Genomic DNA, 27,421 nt, shown 5'->3' with positions numbered 1-27,421 from the left:
AGTAGATATCAATATTGATAAAAAGCACTAGTGTAGATCTAGCCCAGGATTAGGGTTATGGGGATCAAAGTGGACAGAGACTAGAATCTTTTGGGTAGAATATGCAGACCACAGAACTCTGAAAAATTATGAACACACATACACATTCCCCTCTTTTCAAAGTATCCTTTGGGGCTTTTCATTCGTCAGCAGCCATTTTCCGCAAATGTTCAAGCTGCAGGCCTGGCCCAAGGCAGGTTGCTGCCTGAAATGCTGCCCCACCCCCACAATTCCCCCCCCCCGGTGGCTTCCTCCACCCTCTGCTGCATGCACCCAAGAAGCAGCAGTCACTCCGTCACCTGTGCACCATGCCTTGCCTCTCAGCCCTGCCAGCCGCCTGCATCTTACTTTTTCGAGTTGCCAGCATGCTGCCTCTGTAAGGTCTTTCTGCCTTCAGGAGCCATGCAGTGCCTGAGCGTCCGTCCAGTGCGGCTCCTGAAGCAGAAAGACCTTACAGAGGCAGCACGCTGGCGACGCAGGAGCGTGCCTCCCTGCTAAGGAAAGTAAGCCAGCTTCACTGTTAGAGCAGTGCGACAATGGAACCAGTTACCTGGGGAGGTTGTGGGCTCTCCCACACTAGAGGCCTTCAAGAGGCAGCTGGACAATCATCTGTCAGGGATGCTTTAAGGTGGATTCTTGCATTGAGCAGGGGGTTGGACTCGATGGCCTTATAGGCCCCTTCCAACTCTACTATTCTATGATTCTATGATCCAGCAGGGTTGGGAGGTGCGGCGAGGCGCGAGGGTGACCACGTGGCTGCTGCTTCTTGAGCCTGCTGGCTGCCTGCACAGCCAACCACCAGCAGCAGACCCTTTGCAGGGGGAGAGCGCCGCTCTTCCCCTCCTCCACCGCCTGCTGCACCCGCTTCCTTCCACGCAATGGGAAGGCCAGCCCTGTAAGCTGTTCTATTAAGCTTAGGAACTCCTCACAAAAATGCCAATAAAATTTAAAATGGAGATCACAGAGGAGACAAAATTTGCTACCAGACTCCAGAGCCCTTGGTGTATGCAAATGAGCACTCTTAAGATTATGTGCTTTTAGGATCTCTACTTCCCAGAGCAGAAGACCAAACCTTATCAATACCAGGAATGGGACGTGTGTGTGTGTCTGTCTCTCTGTGTGTGATGAACCTTGGTCAGCTTCACATTACTAGCCTCCATTTTAGAAGGGAAAACTCCATTTTGGGAGTCAGCATTGCTAGTTCTCTTGCTCACTAAATGCATTTCTGTCTATCACCCAGGCTACCAGATCAGGCTTTCCCCACACCCCTTCATCTGGTCTGGTTAATGTTTAGCCAATAATTAAAGTATCTGGGAACTTCCTAATTCCTGGCTATCTCAACAAAAGGTTCTACACTAACTTTTCAATTCAAATCAGGTTTCATTGGCATGAGGTGTGAGAACCTCATCTTAGAATAAGTTTCCCAGATTGGCTTTTCACAAGTTTTGCCTTGTGCAGTCTTGTAAGATATGATTGGTCTACATCAGGTAGGATGGGTGTAGCTCTTTTTGGTACTCTTCCATCTTCTCTGTTGCTACCTGATGACAGCTTGAATTAAGCATCTAGTTCAATGCCATGTGGATTGTGGCATTGAACTAGAGCCATCTTAGAAACTTTGGGCATGTCTATGCCAGCCCTATATCCCAGGATCGTCCCTGTGCATCCAAGGCCATGGCTAGACGAGGGGGTTGGAGGGCGACAATCTCACGATTTTATGATCGCGAGATCGTCGCCCTCGTCTACACGTGGCGCGCAACATCACGGACACCATTTTGGACTTTTTTTAAAGGAAAAGGAGCGCACAAGTGCTCGAACAAAAGGTTCGCCCTCTACCCACCCCACCCCCCATGGGCACTGAGCTCCTGAGGAGCTCCATGCCTTGCTCCTTGCAACGCCTGGCCACACGTTCTGCAGTCTCGGGATCATCCCAAGACGTGGAAAAAGTAGGGGAAAAAGGGTAGGGTGATATCCCAGGGCAAGGGAGGGATCATCCTTCCCTGCTCCTGGGATGCCCTGTGTGTCATGTGGACGCACAGGGATGATCCCGGGGCGATCACCAGGATATTGCCTGATCTAGCCATGGCCCAAGTGACACAGGGGATCCTGGGAGTAGTCAGGGATGATCCCTCCATTTTCCCGGGATAACCCTTAGGTGTAGTAAGGGCCTTTGAATGACCGGAACAAGGACTTCTAGAAAAAGTCATGTCTGTGCCTTGTCCCTTTATGCCAGCACAGGATAAAGAAAGCTAGCTTTTGGTTAAACTTAGATATATATTTTCCTATTTTGTTTTGAATGCTTAGTGAATGATAAGATTACCTACAAATAAACCAGTTATTCTAGTGCACTAACTCCATTTTTCCTTTGTGCTTAAGTGCTATATGTTACTGGTAAACAGATATTGTCGTTTTATCTGAGAAATGGAAGCAATTCCAAATGCCTAGAGCCTTTGGGCCATGATGGCTGGGGCTGATGGGAGTTGTAGTCCAATCCATGTGGAGGACACCACATTGGGGAAGTCTGGCGTAGGCCATTTCTACGCCTGCCTTCCCCCCACCCCCCGGATCATCCCTGTGCATCCAAATGACACACAGGGGATCCTGGGAGCAGGCAGGGACGATCCCTCCATTTTCCTGGGATAATCCTTAGGTGTAGAAAGGGCCTTAGAGGGCTAAAATAAAAGTATGCAAAGTGATTTAGGGTTGGTGGCAGCTGATAATTTTAAAACATTTTTTAACAATGGGTCCACTCACCATTGATTATTTAAGGAGACGATTACCTTGCTAGGAGTATTTCTGCAGACTTCTCTTATCAATCCCCTGAAGAAGACCTTTGAAAGAACACAGGCTGAAACGCGTTGGGCTTTGAAATAAAAGTACTTTAAGCATCCTGAGAACCTGCTTCTCTCCGTTTTCTGTCCAAAGAAATAGATAAGATAATGATGTACCACATTCTCCAGGGGGTCATGGGACCTTCCAGAGGTGGAGTCTTTGGGTCCAAGTTGTGAAGCCCTAGGCCTTTGAAGCAGATGGTGAGATTCTCACTAATAATATGCTTTAACTGCTTTGGAAGTTCTTATACCTTCTATCTGGAACACCTGTTGGTACAGACGCTGGCCTTGAAAACTTGTGGTGTTCTCTAAAATTCTTCAAGAACTAAAGAAATCATTGAAATCCTGCAGAAATATAATATACAAGAATTATTTCAGACAGCTATTTTTTTTTAATGTGAATAGAAAAAAGAGAAAGAAACAGAAGGGAAAAAGACTAAATACTTAGTATAATATAAAGGCCCCTTCCAACTCTACTATTCTATGATTCTAATAAAATTATCAATTTGTCACTGTACTATGCAACCTCATTTGCCTTTTTATATTTTGGACTGTAGTTCTCAAATCATGAATCCCATTTGGTCACTGATTGTCCTCTGTTCCCTGGTCACTCCATCCTCTGACTATACATTGAAATCCAATGGCCACTGCTTCTAGCAGTCCAACAAGCCTCTTATGATCCCATGGTGGGATCAACTTCAGTATTTGAAAATTGTTTGTAATTTGCTATTTGTTTGTAATACAGGTAGCCATGTATGAATATTAGAGTGAAGGAACTAGGAATGTTAAATGTGTGGAAGAATATGGGTATATGGATTAGATGGATTTTGACTCTCCAGAGAACATTCAAACCATAGCTATTGTGAAGTAACGTATTTTTAATTTTTTTTTTTTAAAAAAAAAGCAGAACGGGAGCTATAGCTATTTAGTTCACCATTAGATTTAATTGCACAACAGTCAGAGAATCTGTTTCACAAAGCTAAAATAACCAGGGGAAAGCCTCATTGTGGCCACCACTCATTTAATTAGCATATTTTTGTAAAGCAAGCATTATAGATTTCAATATGAAATATATATGAGCTTGTTAAATGCTTACAGTAAAAACATACTTAAATTTAATGGCTCTTCTACTATAACGAGGGGAGCCTTACTACATAAGAGCATCCCCAACATTAACGCAAAACCATAACATTTATTATTTTTAAGATTTTGAGGCAAAATCACAAGTTTTTTTTCTTTGGGAATGATGGGCTGAAATTGAAGAATGCCTCTTAGGTATGTAGTTGATTTATCTGCAGTGTTTATGCAGAAATCTTATCAGTGAAAAAGCATGATACATTTAATCCAAATATAAAATATAAAACTGTTGTAAAATTAATTTCGCTTTCTGTTTTATGTGTGTCTGATTTTAAAAGGTTTAAAAGATTTTAAAAGGCTTCCCTGTAAGGTTGCGACCTACCCAAAAGTGCATCTTCTAAATAAGTAGGAAAAACAAATATATTTGCTGCGGATAGCAGCACTACCGTTCTAAAAAGGTACTTATATTAACCAGACCTTGAAGTTTAAGCACCCATCCCAAGGAAAGACCAGATGGCTAATTGTACTGCATGAGACAGGTGTAATCTCTTCTGAGATCAAGAAACCTTTTTGGAAAGATGAATTGGTTCGCTGTTTGTCAGCTGTCAGTCTTTGTCTTTGCTCAGAACCAATTATAAAGTTGAGACAAATTGCTTTATAAGGATGCCACTCAAACATGGAGGGAAGACTGTTGTTTTAAATGCAAGGATTACAGATTCCATACAAGTTGTACAGATTCAATAGATTTTTAAAAACACTCTGCAGTGATCCTTGGCTCCAAAGAATGAATATAAACAGAGCAGAAAATAATCACTTTCTGTTACTAATCATACATATGCAGCTCATATAATATGACAGATTAAATTTAATTGAGTAGAAAAATAACATGGCATTTATTTTTGCTGACCCTCTCTGAAAATGGCTGCTGTGTAGTAATGATTATTTGAATAACCTTTGGCTTTAAAAACAATCTTTACAAATCATCAATTTTTCCTTCTGTTTTTTTAGATTCATCCTGTTCTATATCTCTTCCTTTTTTTCTTAAGCATGTTTTATTCTGTTTTTGCTTCGTTGATTTTTACAGGATTTTATTTTTAAAAAGAGAAGTGTACAGAATAATAAATAGAAGCAAAAGCAAACGAACAACAACAAAAAACTCTCTTCCTTTTCTTGCTCCTAATAATAATAAAAAACTCTTAGGTTTTCAGAGGTATTGAATACCTGGTTTTTAACATCATCTGTTGACCCCTGGATATGCAGGTTCAATATCGAGGTTCAAGAGAGATCACATGTTGAAATAATTGCAGATGTTCCATTGAAAATGTTGGTCGTGACTAGAGATGGATGACTTAGTCAATTTCAAGTCTATGTCATTTCTACCTCTGTTTACTCATAAGTTCATCCGGTCATATTTCTGCATTCATCTATGATTTTTTTTAAAACTGTCGCAAAAATTGCATTTAAATGTGTTTTGAAATACATACTTTTAAATGTATTTTCTCTCAAAGTATGCATTTCTAGACATATTTTGTCTCAAAATACCCATTTTAAAATGTTTTGATATGTTTTTCAAGCCAAGAACTGCACTGGGACATTTGGTAAGGGTGCAAGCCAGTGGATAACTTACGTTCCAATATGCAGATTAGTTTGGAAAGTGCAAATCAGGTCCCTTCATATCAGAATTCACAAAAATAGAAAGCATCTTCGTCATCATGACTTAGCTTGGGACCTAAGTGCAACTAAGGGCACAGTCTTAGACGGTGTAGTGGCTAAGGTGTCGGACTGGGAGTCGAGAGATCCGGGTTCTAGTCCCCACTCGGCCACGGAAATCCACTGGGTGACTTTGGGCCAGTCACAGACTCTCAGCCCAACCCACCTCACAGGGTTGTTGTTGTGAGGATAAAATGGAGAGGAGGAGTATTATGTACGCTGCCTTGGGTTCCTTGGAGGAAAAAAGGCAGGATAGAAATGCAGTAATGCATACATACCTACAATCTTGTGCATGTTTAGACGGGGGGGTGGGGGGAACTATAACTCGTAGCATTCCCCATGGGAGTTATAGGCCTTTTTTTCTGTTTAAACATGCATAGAATTGCACCGCAACTTGATCTGATTTCAACCTAGGGTCTTCTAGTTCTGGCAGCAATGTTTGTGCATTGTGTTTGGTGTGAAGAGGAACTACACTGAGCTTGGGGCCCATTTCTGATTTCATCACATGTAGAGGTGAGGGGTGAAGTGATTTCCATACAATCCATAATTCACCTTAAAATCAAGTGCTGTACCCTAACGATTTGTAAGGTGAGTTGTAAACCTGTTTGTGATACATTTGCCTGCCCAAATGGAATCAGTAGCAGTATATCTTTACAGCTGCTGGACTGGGAAGAGTATGATAGGGATCTTTCCAGCACATGGTGGGCCTTAAGACTTGGAGTGTATGCAAACACGATTGTGCTATTGCAACATTCAGTCCCAAGGTCAAAAGGTGCACCTATTGCAGATTTATCCTGGTGGGACAGGTTGCTACAATAGTAAAAAAACGTCAGTAGAGGTTGCTTGGAATTAAACTTGTGGAATTGTACATATAAAGGATGTGTTCTACCAGAAAGTTAATTTTGTATACTTGCTTTCTAGTTTATTTATTTATATATTATTATTTGAAACAATCCCTCGCCATTTCAAATAACTGCTTTAAATGTGAACTTTCCTGTTGGGTTTAAAGATGTGGAAGGGAGATTTTTGCTGAATGGGATACATCATGTAACCAGGAAGGAAAGCAGACAATGAAAGAATAGGCTGAATTGTCCAGCACTAATTGATGCTTGCCAGAAGCAGTGCTAATTTATACCTTTACCCTTGGCTTGACTTTTACCCTTCTTTTGTTCTCCTTCCTCCCAATCTACTCCTTTCTTTGGCTTCTTCCCTCATTCCCACCAATGTTCTTCTTCCCCCCAGCTTTGAAGTAACAAGTTGTGAAAGTGATTTAAATCAAGTTTGTAAAAAGTTGCATTAGTCACTTTCCAGACCTCTTAACTCACCTTGTTCCGACTTTACTTGTCTCAGCTAAATGTCTTCTTGATGCTGTTGTTGTTATATTTGAATTTCATAGTTGGTCAAATATCAGCTATATATTTCCAGTCCTATTCTTCTTGATTTTAGGTAATTTATCAACCAGTATTTCTGAAAATATGTAACTCATTAGGCATTGTTTTGTAGAACTTCTGTAAATGGGCATTCTTGCACTGTTAAAGTACTTACCTTATGACTGTTTCTCAACATATGGTTTCTCTACACTGGAATATGTGCATGCATAACGAAAGGAAAATGCTTGTACCGATAATTTTGGGACACTGAATAACTCTTGCCTGTCACCACCATTATACATGCTTACTACTAGCAGTCCGAAAGTTGCATTGTGCTATATGGGCAACATGGCAGGGAGCTCATATTTGTGTAGCTTTTCTCTTTCCACCTGAGTGTAATATGAACTGCAACCACATGTCATAGGCCAGCAGCATGAGCAGATGCACCTTTCTGATCCCTGTCCTCCATCAGCTCTTTCCTCCATCACTCACCTTATGTACATATTTTCATTGGATCCAGGATATCAAAATGCTCCCTAACATAGTATTCCTTACTATTGTTCTTTGGCAGTACAACGGGTCTCACTGAAACGCTCCCTTCGTAATACTGCCTGACGCATTCTTTCCCTTCCCCTGCTATGCCTCGGGAAAGAATAAATGTTTAGAGTTCGAGGGGCTCAGGTAGTACCTGGGCATGCAGGTCCCCCGGTCACAGTCTTCCATACTATGGTGAGATGTACTGTATTTCTGTTTAAATTCTAATAATTATTTCTAAATTTGCGTCTATAAATATAAATGAGTAGGTGCAAATTTAATGCAAATATATGTCCTCTTTTTTGATGATGCAGATCCTCTATTTTGGTAATTCACAAATAGCCTCCCTAATTGGGTTCCATGGGTTGAGATATAATCTTGCATTCTGCCCTGGACAAGCCGTCCCTGAGACTGGACGTATGCAGAGACGTTGTGCTTCTGGATACTGGGGACAGAAAGTAGTGGGATGGCTTTTGCATTTGTGAATCATGTATGGGCTTACTGGAGCCATTTGGCTGGCTGGCCACTGTTGAAAACAGGATCCTGAAATAGACAGACCCTTTGTCTCATCCAACAGAGATTTTATGTTAAACCTAAGTTCTTAAGTCACAGCCGTCCCTGGACAGTCAGTCTTTTTTACAGGAAGTCATAAAAAAAGAGAGAGGGAATCCTAGTTATAGATGGTACAAACAGACACCCATCTGGTGCTGTTACAGTAAATCTATTGTTTATGACAGAGAAAAGAAGAGGAATAGTATATCTTACTTTTTTTATTCACAAAATACAATGTCAAACTTTTATTCACAAAATTCTAAGCAGGCCAGTATCTTAATATTTCAGAGACACATTTCGGATTTAAATCCACTGGTTTTTTTTGACTTCCATAGATAATATGGAAAATTACAGGGATGATGTTTCAGCTGTGATCTTTTAACATGTGGAATGTATTTTAAAATGTCAATGCTTGTACGCATGTTCTACTTGGAGCACCATTATCAGCTTATAATGTACAATAATTGTTCTGCAAAATGTTGATAGAAAAAATGCAGTATTTAGCAAAATGACATTCCACTTTCCTCCCTGTAAAATTGCAGCAGTTAATATTGAACTGAATACAATAACATAATAGATCAATCAATAAATCTAAATAGACACTATCAGTAATTTCAAATCCAAACATAAAACAGTTAATATGCATATGTACTGTCACTGAAGACTCGCTCCCCCCATTTTTAATTCACTATATGGACTGCTTCAGAAGGCCAAATAGTAAATGCTTGGCTGGATGTTTAAAGGATTTAGGTGCATTCCAATCTCATTTTGTAGTACATTATCCAAACTGATTGTAAAGATCAGGAATTACTGCTTATGGTTAAAACGCAGGATATAGAGATTTAGGTTTGTTATTATAGTAGGCTATTTGCAAAGCAACCCAGTATTAACAGAATGCTGGCATCTATAGTTGGAAGGGGCCTATAAGGTCATCGTCCAATCCCCTGCTTAATGCAGGAATCATGTCATGGAAGGTGATGTGGAGCATCAGAAAATTTCCCCAAATGTTTTATTTTCCTGGAAATGTTTTAGTCCTTTATATTTCCATGGAAAACTTTCCAGTTTATAAGTTCATTAGTAGCAATTAATTGATGCCAGTTGCAAATACCCCTTAAAGAGGCGGTAGTGCTACCACTCCTGAAGAAGCCCACTCTGGACCCAATGGTATTAGACAACTATCGCCCAGTTGCAAATACCCCTTTCTTACAGAAGGTATTGGAGAGGGTCATGCCAGAACAAGTGCAGGTACTCTTAGAGGAGTGATTATCAAGACCCATTTCACTCTGGGTTTCGACTTGGTTATGGGACTGAATCAGCTTTGGTTGCTCTGATGGATGACCTTTATCAAGAGGGGGAGTGCAACCCTGTTAATTCTGTTTGATCGCTCATCAGCTTTTGATACCATCGATCATGGTATCCTCCTTGATCAACTCCATGGGATGGACGTTGGAGGCACTGTGTTACAGTTGTTCCGGTCCTACCTGCAGGGTCGATTTCAAAGATTGAATTTGGGTGATCATTTCTTGGCCTCTTGGCAATTACGCTAGGGGGTCCCGCAGGGCACCATCTTGTCCCCAATGTTGTTTAACCTCCATATGAAGCCTTTGGGGGAGGTCATTGGGGGATTTGGAGCAAACTGCCATCAGTACGCTAATGACACACAGCTCTATCTCCCTGTGACATCTGAATCAGGAGAGGCTGTACAAGTCCTAGATCAGTGCCTAAACTCAGTAATAGACTGGATGAGGGCTAATAAACTGAAGCTGAATCCTGGCAAGACGGAAGCCCTTTGGGTGAGTGGTCCCCAAGTCCAAGAAATAGGCTCATTGCCTATTTTGGATGGGGTTGCACTCCCTCTGAAAGATCAGGTTCGTAGTTTTGGGGTACTCCTAGATCCATCATTGTTGCTAGAGGCCCAAGTGGCTGCGGTGGCTCGGAGTGCCTTTTACCAGCTTCAGCTGGTTCTCCAACTACGATAGCTTGGCCACGGTGGTACAGGCATTGGTAACCTCAAGATTGGATTACTGCAGTGTGCTCTATGTGGGGCTGCCCTTGAAGCTGCTCCGGAAGCTGGAGCTAGTGCAGAATGCTCCAGCTCGGCTGTTGTCTGGAGCTGCCCCTTTCCAGCATGTAACTCCTCTGCTGAGGGAATTGCACTGTAAGGTTTTGGTACGAGTGTACAAAGCCCTAAACAACTTGGGACCAGGATACCTAAGAGAGCGCCTTCTGCCTTACCAATCTGCCTGATCACTGAGGTTGTTGGAGGGCCTGCTCCTGGTGGTTCCACATGGACGTGTGGCCCGACTGGAATCCACTAGGAGAAGAGCCTTTAGTGTAGCGGCGCCTTCTCTGTGGAATTCTCTGCCCCTGGAGGTCAGGCAGGCGCCAACACTAGGCTGCTTCTGGCACCTCCTGAAAACATCTCTGTTTTTTTCTTGCTCCTTTGTTTTTAAATTGAACAATTTTAATTTGCTTTTTAAATCTTCTTTCTTTTACTGTTTATATCTATGTTCACTGCTCAGGAATCTGTGTTAGATAATTAAGTGGTATATAAATGTTGTAAATAAATGAATAAAATACAACATTGGATACGCTTGGCAGTTTCAAAATTGAAAATAATAAATAATAATAGTAATAGTAATAGTACGTTAGTAGTACGTAAGCTGGCTGATTAGTACGTAAACTGGCTGGTTATCCTTTGGAATGCTGGCCTAATCTACACCAAGGGGTATGAAAGTGGTATATAAGAGGCAGGAGCCACACCAAGAAGGATATAGCACTATAGAAGCAGTATGAAAGCAGTATATAGTATGTGTCAATGGGCCCCAACAGTTGTCAGTGCACTTCAATACTGCTATAAAGCAGTGGTGTGGCATTTGCCCTTTCTATATCGCTTTCATACCGGTTTCATAGTGCAATATCCTACTTGGTGTAGATGAGGCCACTCCTACATGTGATCTGAGAGGCAGGAATAGGAGCAAGTTTTAAATGCCTGTTGAAATGGCACCTATTTACATAGGCCTTCCTTCGCCAGTGAGACTTTGTTACCACCCTGTTTTGTTCTGAACTGCTTTTAATTATTTTTTATTTTTTTATTTTGTTTTTATATTGCTATGTTGTGTTTTAATCTAAACTACTTAGGGATTTTAGTATATTAAGTGGTACAGAAGTATTTTGATAAATCAAAGAAATAAACTTTCAAGGCGCTGTAATTGTTCACTGTCTTCTAAAAACAAACAAAACCCAGTTCTTTATTTGGGCTGTGTGCTGTGCATGTACTCTCTGTGTGTCACCTATTTGTTCCTGCTTTGCAAGTTGCTCCCTGTGTTCTGGATTATGAGGGCTAATCTTCAGGTTCTGCCTTGGTACAGGGCTGATTTGATGACCGCCAGTGTTCATGACCTTCTAGTCCTGTGATCCTCTGTAATGACTTGCAAAAATACAGACTTGAGAATTGCTAGTAACACTGTGAACAATTCCAACTGAGTGGTTTGACACAACACAATTGTGGTCACGTCTACTCAGAAGTAAGCTCTTTGTGTTTAATAGGCCTTACTCTGTCCCGGGTAATTGTGTATAGAATTTCAGGCTAAGGAAGTATCTTCATTTTATTGGACCAGTGTTACCTGTACAAAACTGCAAGCTTTCTATCCACACAGCAGAAGTTTTGCCTTGGGGGAAAGGAGTGCAGAGAGCTGTAAAATAAAATCTATTATGTATGGTAATGTATTCAGATCTGGCATCTCATTGCATGTTTGTTCAAGGTTGAGACCAAAGCCATTCTTAGACAAAGTCAAAGTGCAATTGAATTAGGATGACCCAGTGAATAGGCAGCTGACATTCAAGTTCCTGAATAACAGTATTCAAGGATACCGTTCTTAGAAAAAAAATGATGAGTGTTCAGCTTTCCTGTTCCCAGATCCATTTGATGGGTGCCCATCACTTACTCTTGTTTATAAATATTGTAATACCACATAATATGTAGAAACAATTCAATGGAAATTGGCCAATCCAGTGGAAATTGGGCAGTTATGAGCATGGAAAAGGTTCTACTTGAGGATGCTTGCCTGGTTATAGCCAGCACCTATCATGTTGTGAGGTCATAATGTTGCCCAATGTGGGTGGGGCTAACTCTTCATGTAGAACACTCGGCCATAAGTTTCCCCCACATACTATGCAATGTGAGTGCACAACAGCATGGCAAGACTACAAATGGGTTGACAAGGTAAGAGAATCAAGTCAGGGATTCCCAATCTACTTGCTGGGAGGAATACATGGTGCTACATAGCAACAAAAATCAATAATTTTATGAATAAAACTGGTTTATGTGGTAATAACTTATAAAATGGGAAGATATCAAAACCGTCAACCATTCTTCTATTTCCCTTGCTGATGATAATCTGGGAAGCCCTTTCCATATCTCAGATAAGGGAAATGTTTCCCATATTAGCAAAGTGCCAGCTTCTAGCACTATCTTTGAGGTTCATCAGACAAGCGTTTTATCGCTCACTCGCTACTACCCACTTACGGATGTACGTGTGTCCTTTAGACGATGTCTGCCTTCTGCTCATTTTTCCGACGCAAAATAGACCCCTTTTAATCTGACTTCTTTAAAAAAAAAAACACCACAGAATGTGCTGTGAACTCCTGCTGTGTGCAGGAAAAGCAGCGTGATAAAAACAGCCTCTGAATGGGCCATATACTCATTGTTTACTTCCTCTTTCCCCTCCAGGAAGAAAGAGGAAGTAATGAGGGACAGAAGCAAGGGCAGAGAAGCGACGGTAACGAAACGCAATTGCCCCTCAAAGGAACAAGGCAGGCGCAGTCATAAATATCTGCCAATAATTGCAGCATATCCTATGTATATTTCTTCTCCCCGCCCAAATCCATTTCTTTCTTTTCATGCTTGCTTTCATTCTTTCAACCTTGCTCTCAGTCTCTCATACCCATATAATGTATTATCTCTCACACACCATTTATTCATTATCTCTCACACACACATCATTCATGTATTACCAGCCTTGTGTCTCCCAGACGTTTTGACCTTCCACTTCCATCAGCCCAAGCTAAAATGACCAATGGTGAGGAATTCTGGGAGCTGTAGTCCAAAACATTTGGAAAGCACCACATTGAGAGAAAGACAGAGAGAGTCAGTCCCTCCTCCCTTATCTGCTGCTGGCTGGCTTGAGCATCAGGGCAGGCAGGCACTGCAAGATTTGGTGAGAGACCGTTCTTGTAAGCAAGCAATGATGCTGACACCTCTTCTTCTTTCATCTTCTCTTCAGGTGCAGTCATGTGCACATTTAGACACACAAAAAGTCTTACAATTCACAGCATCCTTCCAGGCAGCCATGCTGGCTGGGGCATGCCGGGAATTGAATTAACTTTTTTTCTGTCTAAACGTGCATAAGATCGTACCCTTAATGATCAACTGAAAGTTGCTGGAAGGTCCTTGCACTCCTTCCCCTCCCAGTGCTTGATAGGATTTGTAGTTTGGTAAGGAGAGAGAAAGATAGAAGGAGACAGGAAGGGGACTCCAGCTCCCAGGAGGTAGTGTGCTCAGCAAATCTTGATATATACATAGATACAGAGAACTACGTTTCATAAATATTCTCAAGGATGAGCTATATCATTTTTTTTTCCTCATGGAAATAAGGTTGCAATGTGGGATGGGGTTGTTGGATTTTTGATCTCTGGGAATATGTACCCATCCCATACTTGGGTCCTGCTTCCTCATCCTTCCACATCCTGCCTTTGAAGATTTATTGAAACCTATAATGGAGTGAGTCAAATTACTAAGGGCTCAGTTTTGTCTGGGGCTGATTTTTGTGATAATTCCACGACTATATTAGTATTACTGATAAGAGTCATGTATTTTGATTTAAATTTCCATTCTTTCTATGAGCGATTTACAGTGATTGGTTCAGTATTTGGATTTTCTTTCTGACTGCTTAAGCTTTTTAATAAATTAGCAAACAAAAGACTCTGTAAGTTCCTTTGCCTCAATTATCAAAGTGCCTGTCTCATTGTTTTCTGTGGAACTCATCAGGAGAAACTGAGGCTTCTCTAGTATGAAAAAAACCCATCTTAGAATGACTATAAAGGCCTTGATTGCCTGGTCTGCAGTCAAATGTGTCCATGCTTCATTGCACCTGTTCCTTTTGCAGGTACATGTGACAGCGCTGCAGCTATGAGTGGAATTTTAAAGAGGAAATTTGAAGAAGTTGATGGCTCCTCGCCCTGCTCTTCTGTGCGGGAATCGGATGATGACGTTTCTAGCAGTGAAAGCGCTGACAGTGGTGATAGTGTCAACCCTTCCACTTCAAATCATTTTACCCGTAAGTATTACAGCCAAATGACAATGCGCGGTAGATTGTTACAACCATTTAAACTCTATGCTGGGATCTTTTCTTCTTTGTTTATTAAACTCAGTGATCAGTAGTGTGCAAAGTGCATTTTTTGTTGTCTGACTGGTTTGGCCCCAAAGTGACATATTTTGTGTGCTGAGTATCAGGGCAGGATCTACACTACTGATTTATAATGGTTTGTAGTAGTTTTGAGAACTGTTCAGGCCTAGGACACATTACATATACCGTTTTCAAACCGTTTTCAAAGTGTTAAATCCTGCTTGGTGTAGATCTGGCCCAGGACTAGCTTCAGAAGAATGCGTGTGTGGCACCACACAACCAATGATGTTTGCATGGTGTTGGGTGTGCCGAGGCTGGCTCTGGCCCCCATCATGTGAAGGACTTTATTGTGGGACATTATGGGCGGCATCCTATCCATCATTAGCGCCAATGTCAATTCCATTGCGCTGGCGCCATCAAGCTCTAGCACAACACCAATAGTGTTTGCTGGCACAATGGGTTTTCTGGGGGAAACTGTTGTGCCAGCCAATGTTATTGACATTGCACCAATGGTTGCTTAAGCTAACACACCCTGCCTTATGTCTGAAGTGGGCCTACATTGGCTTTGACCTCTAAAACCCTACATGCTCTGGGATCAGAATACTGTAAGAATAGCCTTTTCCCATATGAACCTGCCAGAGCATTAAGATCATCAACAGAGGCTCTGCTCTGCTGTTCCATTGCTGTCAAATGTATGGCGGCTGAACAAACAATGATGGACAGGGTCTTTTCTGGAATGGTGCCACCTGCATAGCCTATGGAAAGCTGTCCCAGGAGAGAGATGCTTGGCTCCCTCATTGCTTGTCTTTTGAAGGGCCGTTGACCTGTTTGTCTCAAGAAGCATCGTTGTTGACTGACAACGCTAAGGAGACTGCTTTTTTCAGATGCTATTTGTAATGCTTTGATTTGACAATTATTATGAATTTAGATTGCGTATGTTTTATATTATATTGTATTCTGTAGACCGTTTTGCTGATTCTACATTCTATATAGAAAGTCAAGGTAAAAATTATTCAAATACAAAGAATAAAATAATTACATAAATAGGAACTGTATAAGAAATTGTGTCATGGACGTAGCATGTTGTCATACAAGCTAGTAGCTGTGTTGCTTATATGAGAATAGAGTGCTGTATAATACTAGCAGTCAATTTCATATTTTATATTCCCTTGAGATAATCTACATGGTCAAACTGATTCTACAGTTATGCAAAGCTACCCTGTGGCAACCCAGTTGCAATATAATAATGTGCAAAGCTCATGGGTTGGGGACAAATCTACCGTAGTATGTCTTCTTGCCACCTATGATAAACTGTGGTTATCAAACATTAAACAAAAGATTGTGCTCATGTAGTTGGCTCTGAAAAACCTAAGAACACCAGTGTGGGCCAATCATTCCCAATCCCACTCTTCTGCTGCCAATCCTGAAATCTGAGACTGTCTCTTTCCACAGTAGAACCATCGAACAGTAGGAATTCATGGTGCAGACAGAAATATTTCATTGTCAATCTATGGAAGATAGAGCATTGATTCTGATGATTCTCTGATTGGCAGCAGCAAACATATTCTAATAATGATGTGGATGAGAAAGAGGAGGGGAAGGGCTGTAGCTCAGTGGTAGAGCACCTGCTTTGCATGCAGAAGGTCCCAGGTTCAAACCCTGGTATCTCCAAGTAGGGATGGGAAAGATGGAGAGATGCTGCTAGTCTGTCTAGACTACATGGATGGGGGGCTTTTGTGACCCTCCTGATATTTTCAGAGCACACCTCCCATCAGCCCTGACTATTGGCCAAGAATAACTGGAGTACCACAGGTTCCCACCCCTGTTAGACAGTGCTGAGCTGGATGGACCAACTTGGTCTAAGGCAGCTTCCTGTGTGTGGTGGGCACAGAGAGAGAGAGAGAGAGAGAGAGAGAGAATGGCCAAATCACGAGATTAGTGATTCATGGGAGATCTCTAGTGAAAGCTGGGTGAAACAACAAGAGTAAAATTGTTGGGGGGAATCTCTGGGGAGAAAAGTGGAAGAAATGCATGTGGGCTATGAGGGGCTTTCCACAAGAGTGAAGGGCATCTCTTGGGGCTTTTCTATATGAGGCATTTATCGTGCGCTCATGATTCCTATTCATGGTTGTTTATGGGTTCTTTAGACGACACCATGACCCTCTAGCTTCACTTCTGTGTCTAACCAGCACTTTCACAGAGTTTTTTTTTAGAGGAGGGAAAATGTGGCATTTAATTGTGAAAGCAAAAGAAAGTGCTATTCCCTCTTTTGTGTGAGTGCTATTCCCCTATGCCACAGGGCCACCTAGAGGTTATATAGTGGAAAAGCAGGAAAGGAAAAGCTCACGTAGTGCTCAGATCTCAATTTTCTGATGAAACTGAAAGTAGATAGAGACAGTTAACAATGAATGTACAGCCTTGTGTAGAAACACTCTTAATATGACTGTAAGGATGCTTGGTTGGTAAAGTTGAGATGTGGAAGAACTCACCAACTGGCAGGTAGATAGGATGGTTTGGGATTTTTGTGTGAAATTTTACTGGCTTTTGTATTGCATGCTCTTGGAAACACTGGAGATAAATTGCTAAATAAAATTAATGAATTCTGGGCTGCCAAGCACTTTGTATTATGCATATGGTGATATTAGTGGGCTCCGTGTTTAGCATTGCTGTTCTGCTGTTCTAGTATAGCATCCTACAAAGCTTGAAGCTCCATACATTTTTATAAACACTAAGCACCCTTGTGGTGGCACATGAGACATTGCAGTATGTGCTAGTACAATTCAGAATAATAATTCAGAAGGCAAATATTAGCTACGATCATCTTGAATAAAACTGCTGTTCATGCCACGTGTCTTTTCAAGTTGTATTGCAAAACAAATGTATTACATTGTTGTTGTTGTTTTAAAATACGTATGCAGTGTGTAGCAAACTACACTGTTATAAATGGTTTTGTTTGTGGTATTGACAGTCGCTGGATGCAGAAATAGCTTGCCTACTCTAAGACAAGAGATTGCTTTGGATGATATTGATATTTTGTAGAGATCAGAATTTGCTTCACAGTAACATTATTATTATTATTATTTATTTATATAGCACCATCAATGTACATGGTGCTGTACAGCTTACACAGTAAATAGCAAGTGCCAACTTTAAAATGATTAGTTTGGCTGGTGGAAAAGTAATATTTGTGTTACTGTATATAAATTGAGTGTGTGTGTCTGTGTATATGTGTGAGGAGAGAATACTTTTCGTGCCCACAGTCAAACCTACCACAGCTTAAAATCACCTAGTGAGATCGTTGTGAATCCTTTTTAAAGTAAATTCATTGCATTTACTCCTTTTCATATTCATACTCATACTCATACTGACTCTCTCTCTCTCTTACACACACACACACAGAGACACACACACACTACACAAATATACATTGTACAGCACGCTTTTCCTTCTTGGTGTTAATTAACCAGAAAGGAAAACAAATAGTATTTTTTCAACTGGAAGTCATTGCTAACTTCAGGAACTGAATCATTTGTAGAGATTAACTAGTGTATAGTTCCTTTCCACCACCACCCTCTAGTATACTGTTCTAGGGAGCTCAGAACAGATGTGCATTATGTCCTGTGAATATTTATTCCAGAAATTGTGAAATCTCTTTAAATTGAGGTTGGGGCCAATAGTATCCAAATGGCCTCTGTCACCAGAATTTACAAAGTGCTACAACAGCATCGAAGAACACTGAAAATCAACTCCAAGCAAAGCAAAGAAAAGAAAGGACATGTTTTAATTTTCACACCTTCTATTTTCTCTTTCTGTCGCTTAAGCGATAAATACACAAAGCCAGGTTTTTCTATCCTTCGGTCTTGTGTGTATGATTTGCATAAGGCAACATGTTACAGGTTTCAAATTTGCTGCACAGAAAACAAACAAACAAATAATCCTTCTTATTTCCACATATCCTGGCGCTGTCAGGAAATAACCTTGGTGATGAGGTTGGGGGGAAAGGAGTTGGCACGGAGCCAGAAGCCTGCCTAGTGCTAAAGCAAAGCTGTTGCTGCTTCAGAAAGAGCCTTGAATGGGAGCCTCATCTGGTTATTAAAGCAGACAGTGGAGAGATATTTTCCCTCCTGGGAAGCAGTTACAAACCTCAGGCGCTGAAGCGACGTGAGTGCATGTGGCAATTGCATTTCAAAGCAGGCTGTGTCCTGAACTCGTGGAGTGAAATGCAGCCTGCATAAGTGAACTGGGTCGCTTGGCCTCTCTGACCTAGTCCCTTCTATTTAACATGACTCCCAACCAATGCCAATGTTTTAAACGTAGAGCTGAGCCATCACAGCCCTCCAATGAATGAACAGTAGCCCAATAAACAAGGACAAACCCTAGCCTAGCCTATGTAAGTAGCAAAGTAAACTCTTCTATAATAAGGCACACTGAAATGTATTTTCGACTTCTCACCCATCCACCTGCCAAATGGAATAATAGCTCTGTGTCATGGCTTTCTCATTCAGAAAAAGGATAGGGAAAAAGAAAGAAAGAAAAGAAAATGTCCTGATTGTGCACTTCAGTTAGCCATTTTATTTATTTAGAATTTAGATTTATTTGTCGCCTCATAAAATGAATTCTCTGGGCAACCTACAAATGTAAAATTCATTAAAACATGATGATGATGATGATGATGATGATGATGATGATGATGATGATCAGATTCAACATGAAAACACAACACAAAAAGAAAACAGCAGCCAAATACAGACAGTTGGGTCTGTCATACTTAGTTAGCAATAGCTGCTTCTCTGAGACCTTGTGAAAGTATCAGGGGTATAGCTAGAATAATTCAGTTACGTTCGTGGAGAGAAAAATGTATACGTGGTGCACATACTTTACAGGGTAGGGAATACGCCAGTGAAATAATTAGCAGCATGAAGCAGTTTTCAATGCTAAAACTTGATTCACGCATGTGTATTCATCATTTGAGGACTGCAGCATGGCCACCAACTTGTACATCTTCAAAAAGGCACTGGGGAGATTTATGGAGGATAAGGCTCACAATGGCTACTAGTCATGATGGATATAAGTTACCTCCAGGATCAGAGGCAATATGCCTCTCAATACCAGTTGATGAGGACCAGGACCAGGACCATGTCCTGCTTGTGGTCCTTCAGTTGGCCACTGTCAGAACAGAATGCTGCATTAAGAGGCCTTTGGTCTGATCCAACACCGCTCTTATGTTCTTAACGTCAAGAGGCATTATAAACTCCATGTTAGACATTATAAGAAAAGGAATTGAGAATAAAATGGCCAGTATCATACTGCCCTTATACAAATTTATGGTGCGACCACACTTAGAATACTGTGTACAGTTCTGGTCACCACACCTAAAAAAGAATACCATAGAGCTGGAAAAAGTGCAGAAAAGGGCAACTAAATGATTAAGGGGCTGGAGCATCACCCCTACGAGGGAAGGTTACATCAATTGGGATTGTTCAGCTTGGAAAAAAGGAAGCTAAGGGGAGACATGATAGAGGTGTACAAAATTATGCATGGTATGGAGAATGTGGATAGGGAGACATTTTTCTCCCTCTCTCAAAATTCTAGAACCCAGGGTCATCCCATGAAACTGATTGGTGGGAGATCCAGGACAAATAAAAGGTAGTACTTCTTCACACAGCACATAGTTAAATTATGGAACTCACTACCACAAGATGTAGTGATGGTCACCAATCTGGATGGCTTTAAAAGGGGATTGGATAAATTCCTGGAGGCGAAGGCTATCAGTGGCTACTAGCCCTGATGGTTGTGTGCTATCTCCAGTATTTGAGGCAATAAGCCTGTGTGCACCAGTTGCTGGGGAACATGAGAGGGAGGGTGATGTTGCACCATGTCCTGCTTGTTCATCCCTGGCTAATGGCTGGTTCGACACTGTGCAAACAGAGTGGTGAACTAGATGGACCCTTGGTCTGATCCAGCATGGCAGTTCTTATGTTCTTAAGAGGCGGCTTGCAGCTGTGAATGGTCCAACTCAGATATAAAGCTATGATAGTATTACTGGGGCTACTCCCATGTCTTTGTTCACACCTATATGCAAACTCTCATCTATATATGCATATGCCAAGGACGCTAAAGAATAGATTCTTTTGTGGATGTGTGGCATACACACGGTAGATTATACACTGTGCTAGACTAATGTGGGAAATTAGCTGAAGAACACTGACAAAGAATAAGAGCTAACAATACCACAGAAATGTACAGAAGAGAATAATGAACCAGTGTACCAGCCCTTTGCACTGGGCTGGCAAACTGTTTCATTGATGGGGCAAGAAATGATGGACGTGGAGACTTATGGTTTGCCAAATGAGGAGCAGAGAGGGTGCTGGCAAAATGACAAGGAAATAATAAAGCTGCAGGATGAGGGCTGTATGAAGTTGACTGAGATAGCGGCTAAAAACTCTATGTAGATTCAATGTTAATTGTGAGTTTACAAAGCACGCCATGGATTATATATCCTGGAGTGAGGTTGCCATCCTCAGCGGACATGAACTGAGAGGGATTTACTTCTGAGTAAACGTTTTCATAATTGGGCAGCGTTAGAAATGTATCTGCACTAGTGGCTTTTGAAAACTGGCCAGAATATGACTACTGCTTTGATATCACAGAACCATAGAATAGTAGAGTTGGAAGGGGCCTATGAAGCCACCAAGTCCAGCCCCCTGCACAATGCAGGAATCCACCTTAAAGCATACCTGACAGATGGCTGTCCAACTGCCTCTTGAAGGCCTCTAGTGTGGGAATTACCCTCCCTGGGTAATTGGTTCCACAGTCAAGAAGTTTCTCCTGATGTCCAACTGGAATCTGGCTTCCTGTAACTTGAGCCCATTGTTCCGTGTCCTGCACTCTGGGATGATCGAGAAGAGGTCCTGGCCCTCCTTTGTGTGACAACCTTTCAAGTATTTGAAGAGTGCTATCATGTCTCCCCTCAATCTTCTCTTCTCCAGGCTAAACATGCCCAGTTCTTTCAGTCTCTCTTCATAGGGCTTTGTTTCCAGACCCCTGATCATCCTTGTTGCCCTCCTCTGAACACGCTCCAGCTGAACTCCTCTGAACACACTAGAAGTGAAACAGCTAAAATCATTAGTGGGCCCAAAGGGATATATTTTGTATAGAATGGACACCTTTCTCTTATTTTCTTCATCCACGCATCTGGTAGTCCAGTTGCAAATTCCAACTCGCTGGTTCATAAATATTCTCCTGTATGTGGCTTAGGTTTGGCGATGCAGGGGTCTAGATGCTTTATCCTGGGAGCTGTCTATATGCAGGGAAAGCCCCGCGATAGCTGTGGATTTGTGCCCCGTCAGTTAGATGATGCAGGTGCAGCTTCACAGCCACTGCAGGGTTTCCCTGCAATGCTGCGTTTTGAAAAACTTGGGGGTTTACCTGTCTTTTTCAAAGAGAGCGATGTCAACACAGTGCCTCCACTGTGTAATGTTGCTCCATGGCTAATCTGGGGTCAACCCAGGTGCGGTGCCTGGTAGAAGGCAACTAACAATTGGTCGCCTTCCACCAGGAAGAGGGTGGGAGCAGCTCTTGAGACCCCAGTGGCTGCCCAGAAACCCCACGCTCCCTCCTGGACATTGTGATTATCCGCTGCTGCCCTGGGAAAAGGAAAGCGTGGGGTTGAAGAGGGAGGTGGCGCCAACCCGGCGCTGCGAAGACAGCCCCCCAGTATCCTAAGTGGCCTGTGTCACCAAACTGGGGTCAAGAAGGGGCCTGTGCTCATGTAACACGTGAACATCTCCTTTCCCTGAATAGGCCAGTGCTGTAGTTTGGGGGTCAAAGTTCTCTCCAAATTTGGATCTGCAAGGTTCCAAATAAAAGGGACTGCTGCATTTGAACCCCATATAGCTCAGCAACAGTGCACACATATAAAGCTCAGCCTCTTGTGTTCTTGGGTTAATGGGCTTTGGGTGAGAGAGGGTTAGGGCCTCTGCCTGAGATTAAGGTAGACCAACTTGGGCTAAATGAATCAGTTGTCTGAATCAGAGCTCCATCCGATGAGTGTTTTATTGGACGCTCATTACTGGGCACTCACGGAGTTTGCTCAGGTCCCTCACATGACGTCATCTGCCTCCCGCATGCCTTCTGCCCCTTCTGGCCTTCTTTGCGTGACAAAAAAAAAACCCTCATTAAGTCCGATTTTTTTTAAACTCGGAATGGCTGCTCTCTCCTGCTGTGTGCAGGAGAAGCAGTGCCATTAGAACAGCGGACTCAATGGGCCTCGTGCTCGTTGGGTGCGTCCTCTTTTGAAAAGAGGAAGTAACTTAGGAATAAAAACCTGGGCAGAGAAGCGACAGTAGGGAGCGTGTTTCCCTCCGGTGTGATGGAACTTTACGTGTACAGTTTGAGCCCTTTACCCAGGCTTTGCTTTCTAGGATGGTTGTTAACCAGCCCCCTTTTTAAAAAGCGATGTTTTGACCTGGATTCCCATGATGTATTACACTTGACAGTTCTACCTCATTAGAGTTGATGAATATTATGTATGAAATCCATGGAGTAGGTGGAGAACGACATTAAGCCTTTTCACTATAATGTTTCAGTGTAGTGCTGAGGAGAGGTAAAAAAACCCCAAAAAACCCAAACACCCAGGGAAATGGGTTAGTGGTTTCAAGAATAGCGTCGTCATCTACCACAGTGCTTGTATTTTAAATCAACAGCCTTCTCTGTGCTACTCTCTCTAGCCTTGAGACTTCCCCCCCTCCCTGAAATATTTCTGTGATGGTGGCAAATGAACTGCATTGCCCTCTCGTTTGTAAACCCGCCGGTACTCCGCTGCGCAGCCCATATGCCTCACATTCATTTTAATGTGCCTTTGACATGAGGAGAATAGCTCAGACGGCTGAGGGGAGTGCTTATACGTTGGATCTCAGCCAGACAAAGCTCAATTTATTTATGTTTAGCAACTGAGTAACTTCTTTTTACAGTAAAAAAAAAAAAGATGCTTGAAAAAGATTAAAAGGCTTGACGCGTCATTCATGCTAAGATGTGTGCAAATGAGGCAAACATGCTTTCCATTCCCAGCAGAGGTTTATTTTTAACTGAACTGAGACTCTTCAACCCCCCCACCCCCACCCCCACCCTTGACTGTGGAGTTCCCTGAACTATTTTTGGAAAGCTTGATAGATTTTACCTAAGCAGGCTTATGTGTAAGGAGCTTCCTTCCATGAAGACTGACTAAAGGGCTTGCTAAGCCTTGAAATTTCAGGTGGGCATCTTTCTGCTAATTGAAACAGAGCTTTATCACACCAGCGTTATACTGTGCAATCACTGCAAATTGCGTGCAAAGGACTCCAAAGTTTTCCATCTTATAATCTGCTTTTATTGTGAAGTACTCCCATGCATCCTGCTGTAAATGCGCTTCTTAACCAAAAGAAGTACAATATTTTGCTACTAGTTTTCGAGCATATCATTTGTTGTTTTCCGAGCGGCCACTGGGGCGCAGGAGCAGGATTTGAAGAAAAATTAAACAAATGCTTACATCTGCGTAAGCTTTAAAGATAAAGACATCAAAATTGGCACAGTAATAGATATTAAGGAGAGCTTTAAGCATACCAAATTTGAATCGAATTGGGTCATCCGTTGATTTTTTATGAGTTTTTTACATTTCCCCCCTTAAACACATTTCTTGGTATGCAAAGGATCTAGCGGCCCGGTAGCAACAACAACAACGGTGACAGCTTAGCGCTGTAGGGGATAATTCGAGGGAAACAGGTATGTGGGATGAAGCTCACAGTGGGGCCCAGTGGATGAACTGAAAATACCAGATGTGGTGGGATTGCTGAGTCTAATCAAGTGTGAAACCACACATCATTCTGGATGGGAGATGCTGAGAGCCCCGTTTGAGAATAGGATCTGCACGTGATATATACATTATTACATTTTTGTGAACCGCCCAGAGAGCTTTGGCTATTGGGTGGTATAAAAATGTAATAAATAAATAAATAAATTAAAAAAAAACCATGGATCCAAGAGCAAGGTACAGCTCTTATCTGAAACAAATAGCCAGATCCTGCTATTGCTGCAAGGTGGGCTTGTCTATAGCCACTTGCCTGCTCACCTGTGGCAAACAATAATGGCTTCCAGGTGACTGGTCAGGAAACGTTTGTAACTTGGAAGAGACTTAATCCTCCTTTTGTTCCAGGTTGTTGATTTGCCACAAATGTCTATATCTAGACAGGATGGTAAAATATTTTGCTGGGTAGTACCTTTTATGGATTTACTTACAAAGTAGGCAAGCTCTTCTATCAGGCTGTTCAAACAGATCAATGTATGCTTGCTTAAAGCACAGTGTTATACACCTTCATGGGGGTGTCCGGATGCAAAAAAAAGGAAAAGTACTCTGATACCTTTAATAGTTGGGTAGATGAGGGGATTTCAGCAGATGCTGCTTGCAAGACAAGCAACACATACTGAAATTCCTTCTTCTACAGAACTATTAAAGGTATAGAAGCCCTGCTCTCTTTTGCATCTGGCCACCCTAGCTTTGGGAGGTCGTCATGATCCAACACATGTCATGTGTTCTGTGTGCATATGTTTAAACTCCTTGCTCCTCCGATATGTCCAGAATGACTACAATTCTGCCGATTTTAGACTAGCTGATACAGAGCCTTCACATCACTGGAGGATATTAATAGGCACTCTATGAGTGAATTTCTCAACAGCAATATGGATGCATATCATCTGTGCGCTCAATAGTCTGCTTCCTCACATAGCGGTCCTTTGCTGAATTGGGGCAGGTATGTAATAACAGCACTGCAGCTTGCAATTAAAAATAAAAGCAATGAAATAGTGGCTATAAAGTAATACAGGCCTTCTGTGACATTGTAGTCAGTTTTTTATGAAGCTGATGAAATAAGCCACCTGGAGGTATAAATGAAACCTATATATTAAAAAGAAATCTGCTTCCTGTAGTTAGAAAATATTGTATTGTGGCAGTACTATGGCTTAGGAGGGTATTTTAGTTCTCGTTACAAAAAAACAGAGCTTTAGCTGTGCTGGAAGTCTAAAAAGTAGTGTAAATGACTGCCAGGATATTTTCTACATTAATTCTACGTAGAAATGAAATTCCGCCTTCTGTTGCCATTGTCTTGGACTGAATTGCATACATGGAAGAAAGTTAAATTGGGGATTTCACACCTTGGTCACTTTTGTTACCCAATTTTACCCATGTTGTGTGACTCACAGCATAGGTGAGTGATGCTGTGGCAGGAGGGTGAGTTTCTGTCATCCAAAGCAGCTCAAGTGTTGATGGTTTAAATGGAAACCATGGGCCTGTTTCAATTGGCCCCAAGTGGACCGCAGGGCACACTCTTAATCTTTCCTTTCCTTTTTGAAAGTGATCTGTGGGTAGGGGAGTTTCCTAGATCTCCATTGTCATTGACAGATCACTACCTAATAGGGTTTAGAGTTGCTGGGATTCTTGAGCCACTGCAGGGTAGGAGACCTATAAAAATGGTCCATCCTCAAAGACTGATGGATCCAGGAGGATTCCTTTATGCTCTGGATGATTTCCCAGCTGTTAGACCTACCAATCCTGTCAAAGATCTGGTTGATCTGTGGAATGGGGAGATGCCCTGGGTGGATGATACGGTCACGCCTAAGCACCCTTTCGTATTGTGCAGAGCTTGGGCTCCTTGGTTTTCTGAAGAGTGTAAGGCAATGAAGCTCATAGTTAGATGGCTTGAGTGTCAGGGAAGAAGAATTGGGATGAATCTGTCCAAACATGGGCTGGAGCCTAGTCCAGGGCAGTGAAGAAATTATCTTCCTGTGCCACCATGGCATCTGCACACTATCACCCACTGCTCCCCTGAAGCTGGTCATTGCCGGTGGAGGCAAAGACTAGCAATAATGGGCAAACTTGTCTATCAGGGACATTTATTTATTTCATTTATTCATTAAATTTATATACCGCCCCATAGCCAAAGCTCTCTGGGCGGTTTACAAAAGTTAAAAACAGTGAGCATTAAAAAGTATACAAGATTTAAAACCATCAAAAATATAAAAACAACAGTATAAAACAGTATCCATCTAAACAACAACAGTTCTGGGGTCCATTAAAAAACAAACAAACTTAGCATATGTTGTTAAATGCTGTTAAATGCCTGGGAGAAGAGAAAGGTCTTGACCTGGCGCTGAAAAGATAACAACGTTGGCGCCAGGCGAGCCTCATCGGGAAGATCATTCCACAGTCGGGGGGCCACCACTGAAAAGGCCCTCTCCCTTGTTGCCATCCTCTGAGCTTCCCTCGGAGTAGGCACTCAGAGGAGGACTTTAGATGTTGAGCGCAGTGTACGGGTAGGTTCATGTCGGGAGAGGCGTTCCATCAGGTATTGTGGTCCCAAGCCATGTAGGGCTTTATAGGTTAAGACCAGCACCTTGAATTGGGCTCGGAAACATATAGGCAGCCAATGCAAGCGGGCCAGAATCGGTGTTATATGCTCAAATCTCCCTGTTCCAGCTATCAATCTGGCTGCTGCATTTTGCACAAGCTGCAGCTTCCGAACCGTCTTCAAGGGCTGCCCCACATAGAGGGCATTTCAGTAATCTAATTTGGAAGTTACCAGAGTATGGATGACTGAAGCTAGGTTATCCCTGTCCAGATAGGGGCGTAGCTGGTAGAAGGCACTCTGTGCCACCGAGGCCCCCTGGGCCGCAAGTGACAGAGATGGTTCTAGGAGAACCCCCAAGCTATGAACCTACTCCTTCAGGGGGAGTTCAACCCCATCTAGAACAGGTTGAACACCCAAACCTTGACAAGCTTCTGAAGAACTGTGGAGTTCCTGAGGATAGAGTGTGAAATTTGTGGGTTTATGTGTTGGTTTTTTGTGAGGTGTTGTTGTTTGTTTGTTCTTCTTCG

The 27,421-nt window shown here is 42.2% G+C and overlaps 1 protein-coding gene across 1 annotated transcript in view; it reads left to right on the top strand.

The window, feature by feature from the left end:
• CSRNP3 (cysteine and serine rich nuclear protein 3) overlaps positions 1-27,421 on the top strand; it is an 89,006-nt gene that overhangs the window by 50,875 nt on the left and 10,710 nt on the right. Inside the window, exon 3 of the mRNA XM_063116457.1 lies at positions 14,278-14,448. Coding sequence (XP_062972527.1) covers positions 14,278-14,448 — 171 coding nt within the window. The remainder of the gene's footprint in view (positions 1-14,277; positions 14,449-27,421) is intronic.

This window comes from Elgaria multicarinata, chromosome 2, assembly GCF_023053635.1.
Source record: "Elgaria multicarinata webbii isolate HBS135686 ecotype San Diego chromosome 2, rElgMul1.1.pri, whole genome shotgun sequence".
Taxonomy (NCBI): domain Eukaryota; kingdom Metazoa; phylum Chordata; class Lepidosauria; order Squamata; family Anguidae; genus Elgaria; species Elgaria multicarinata.
This window is presented reverse-complemented; position numbering and strand designations above follow the sequence as displayed.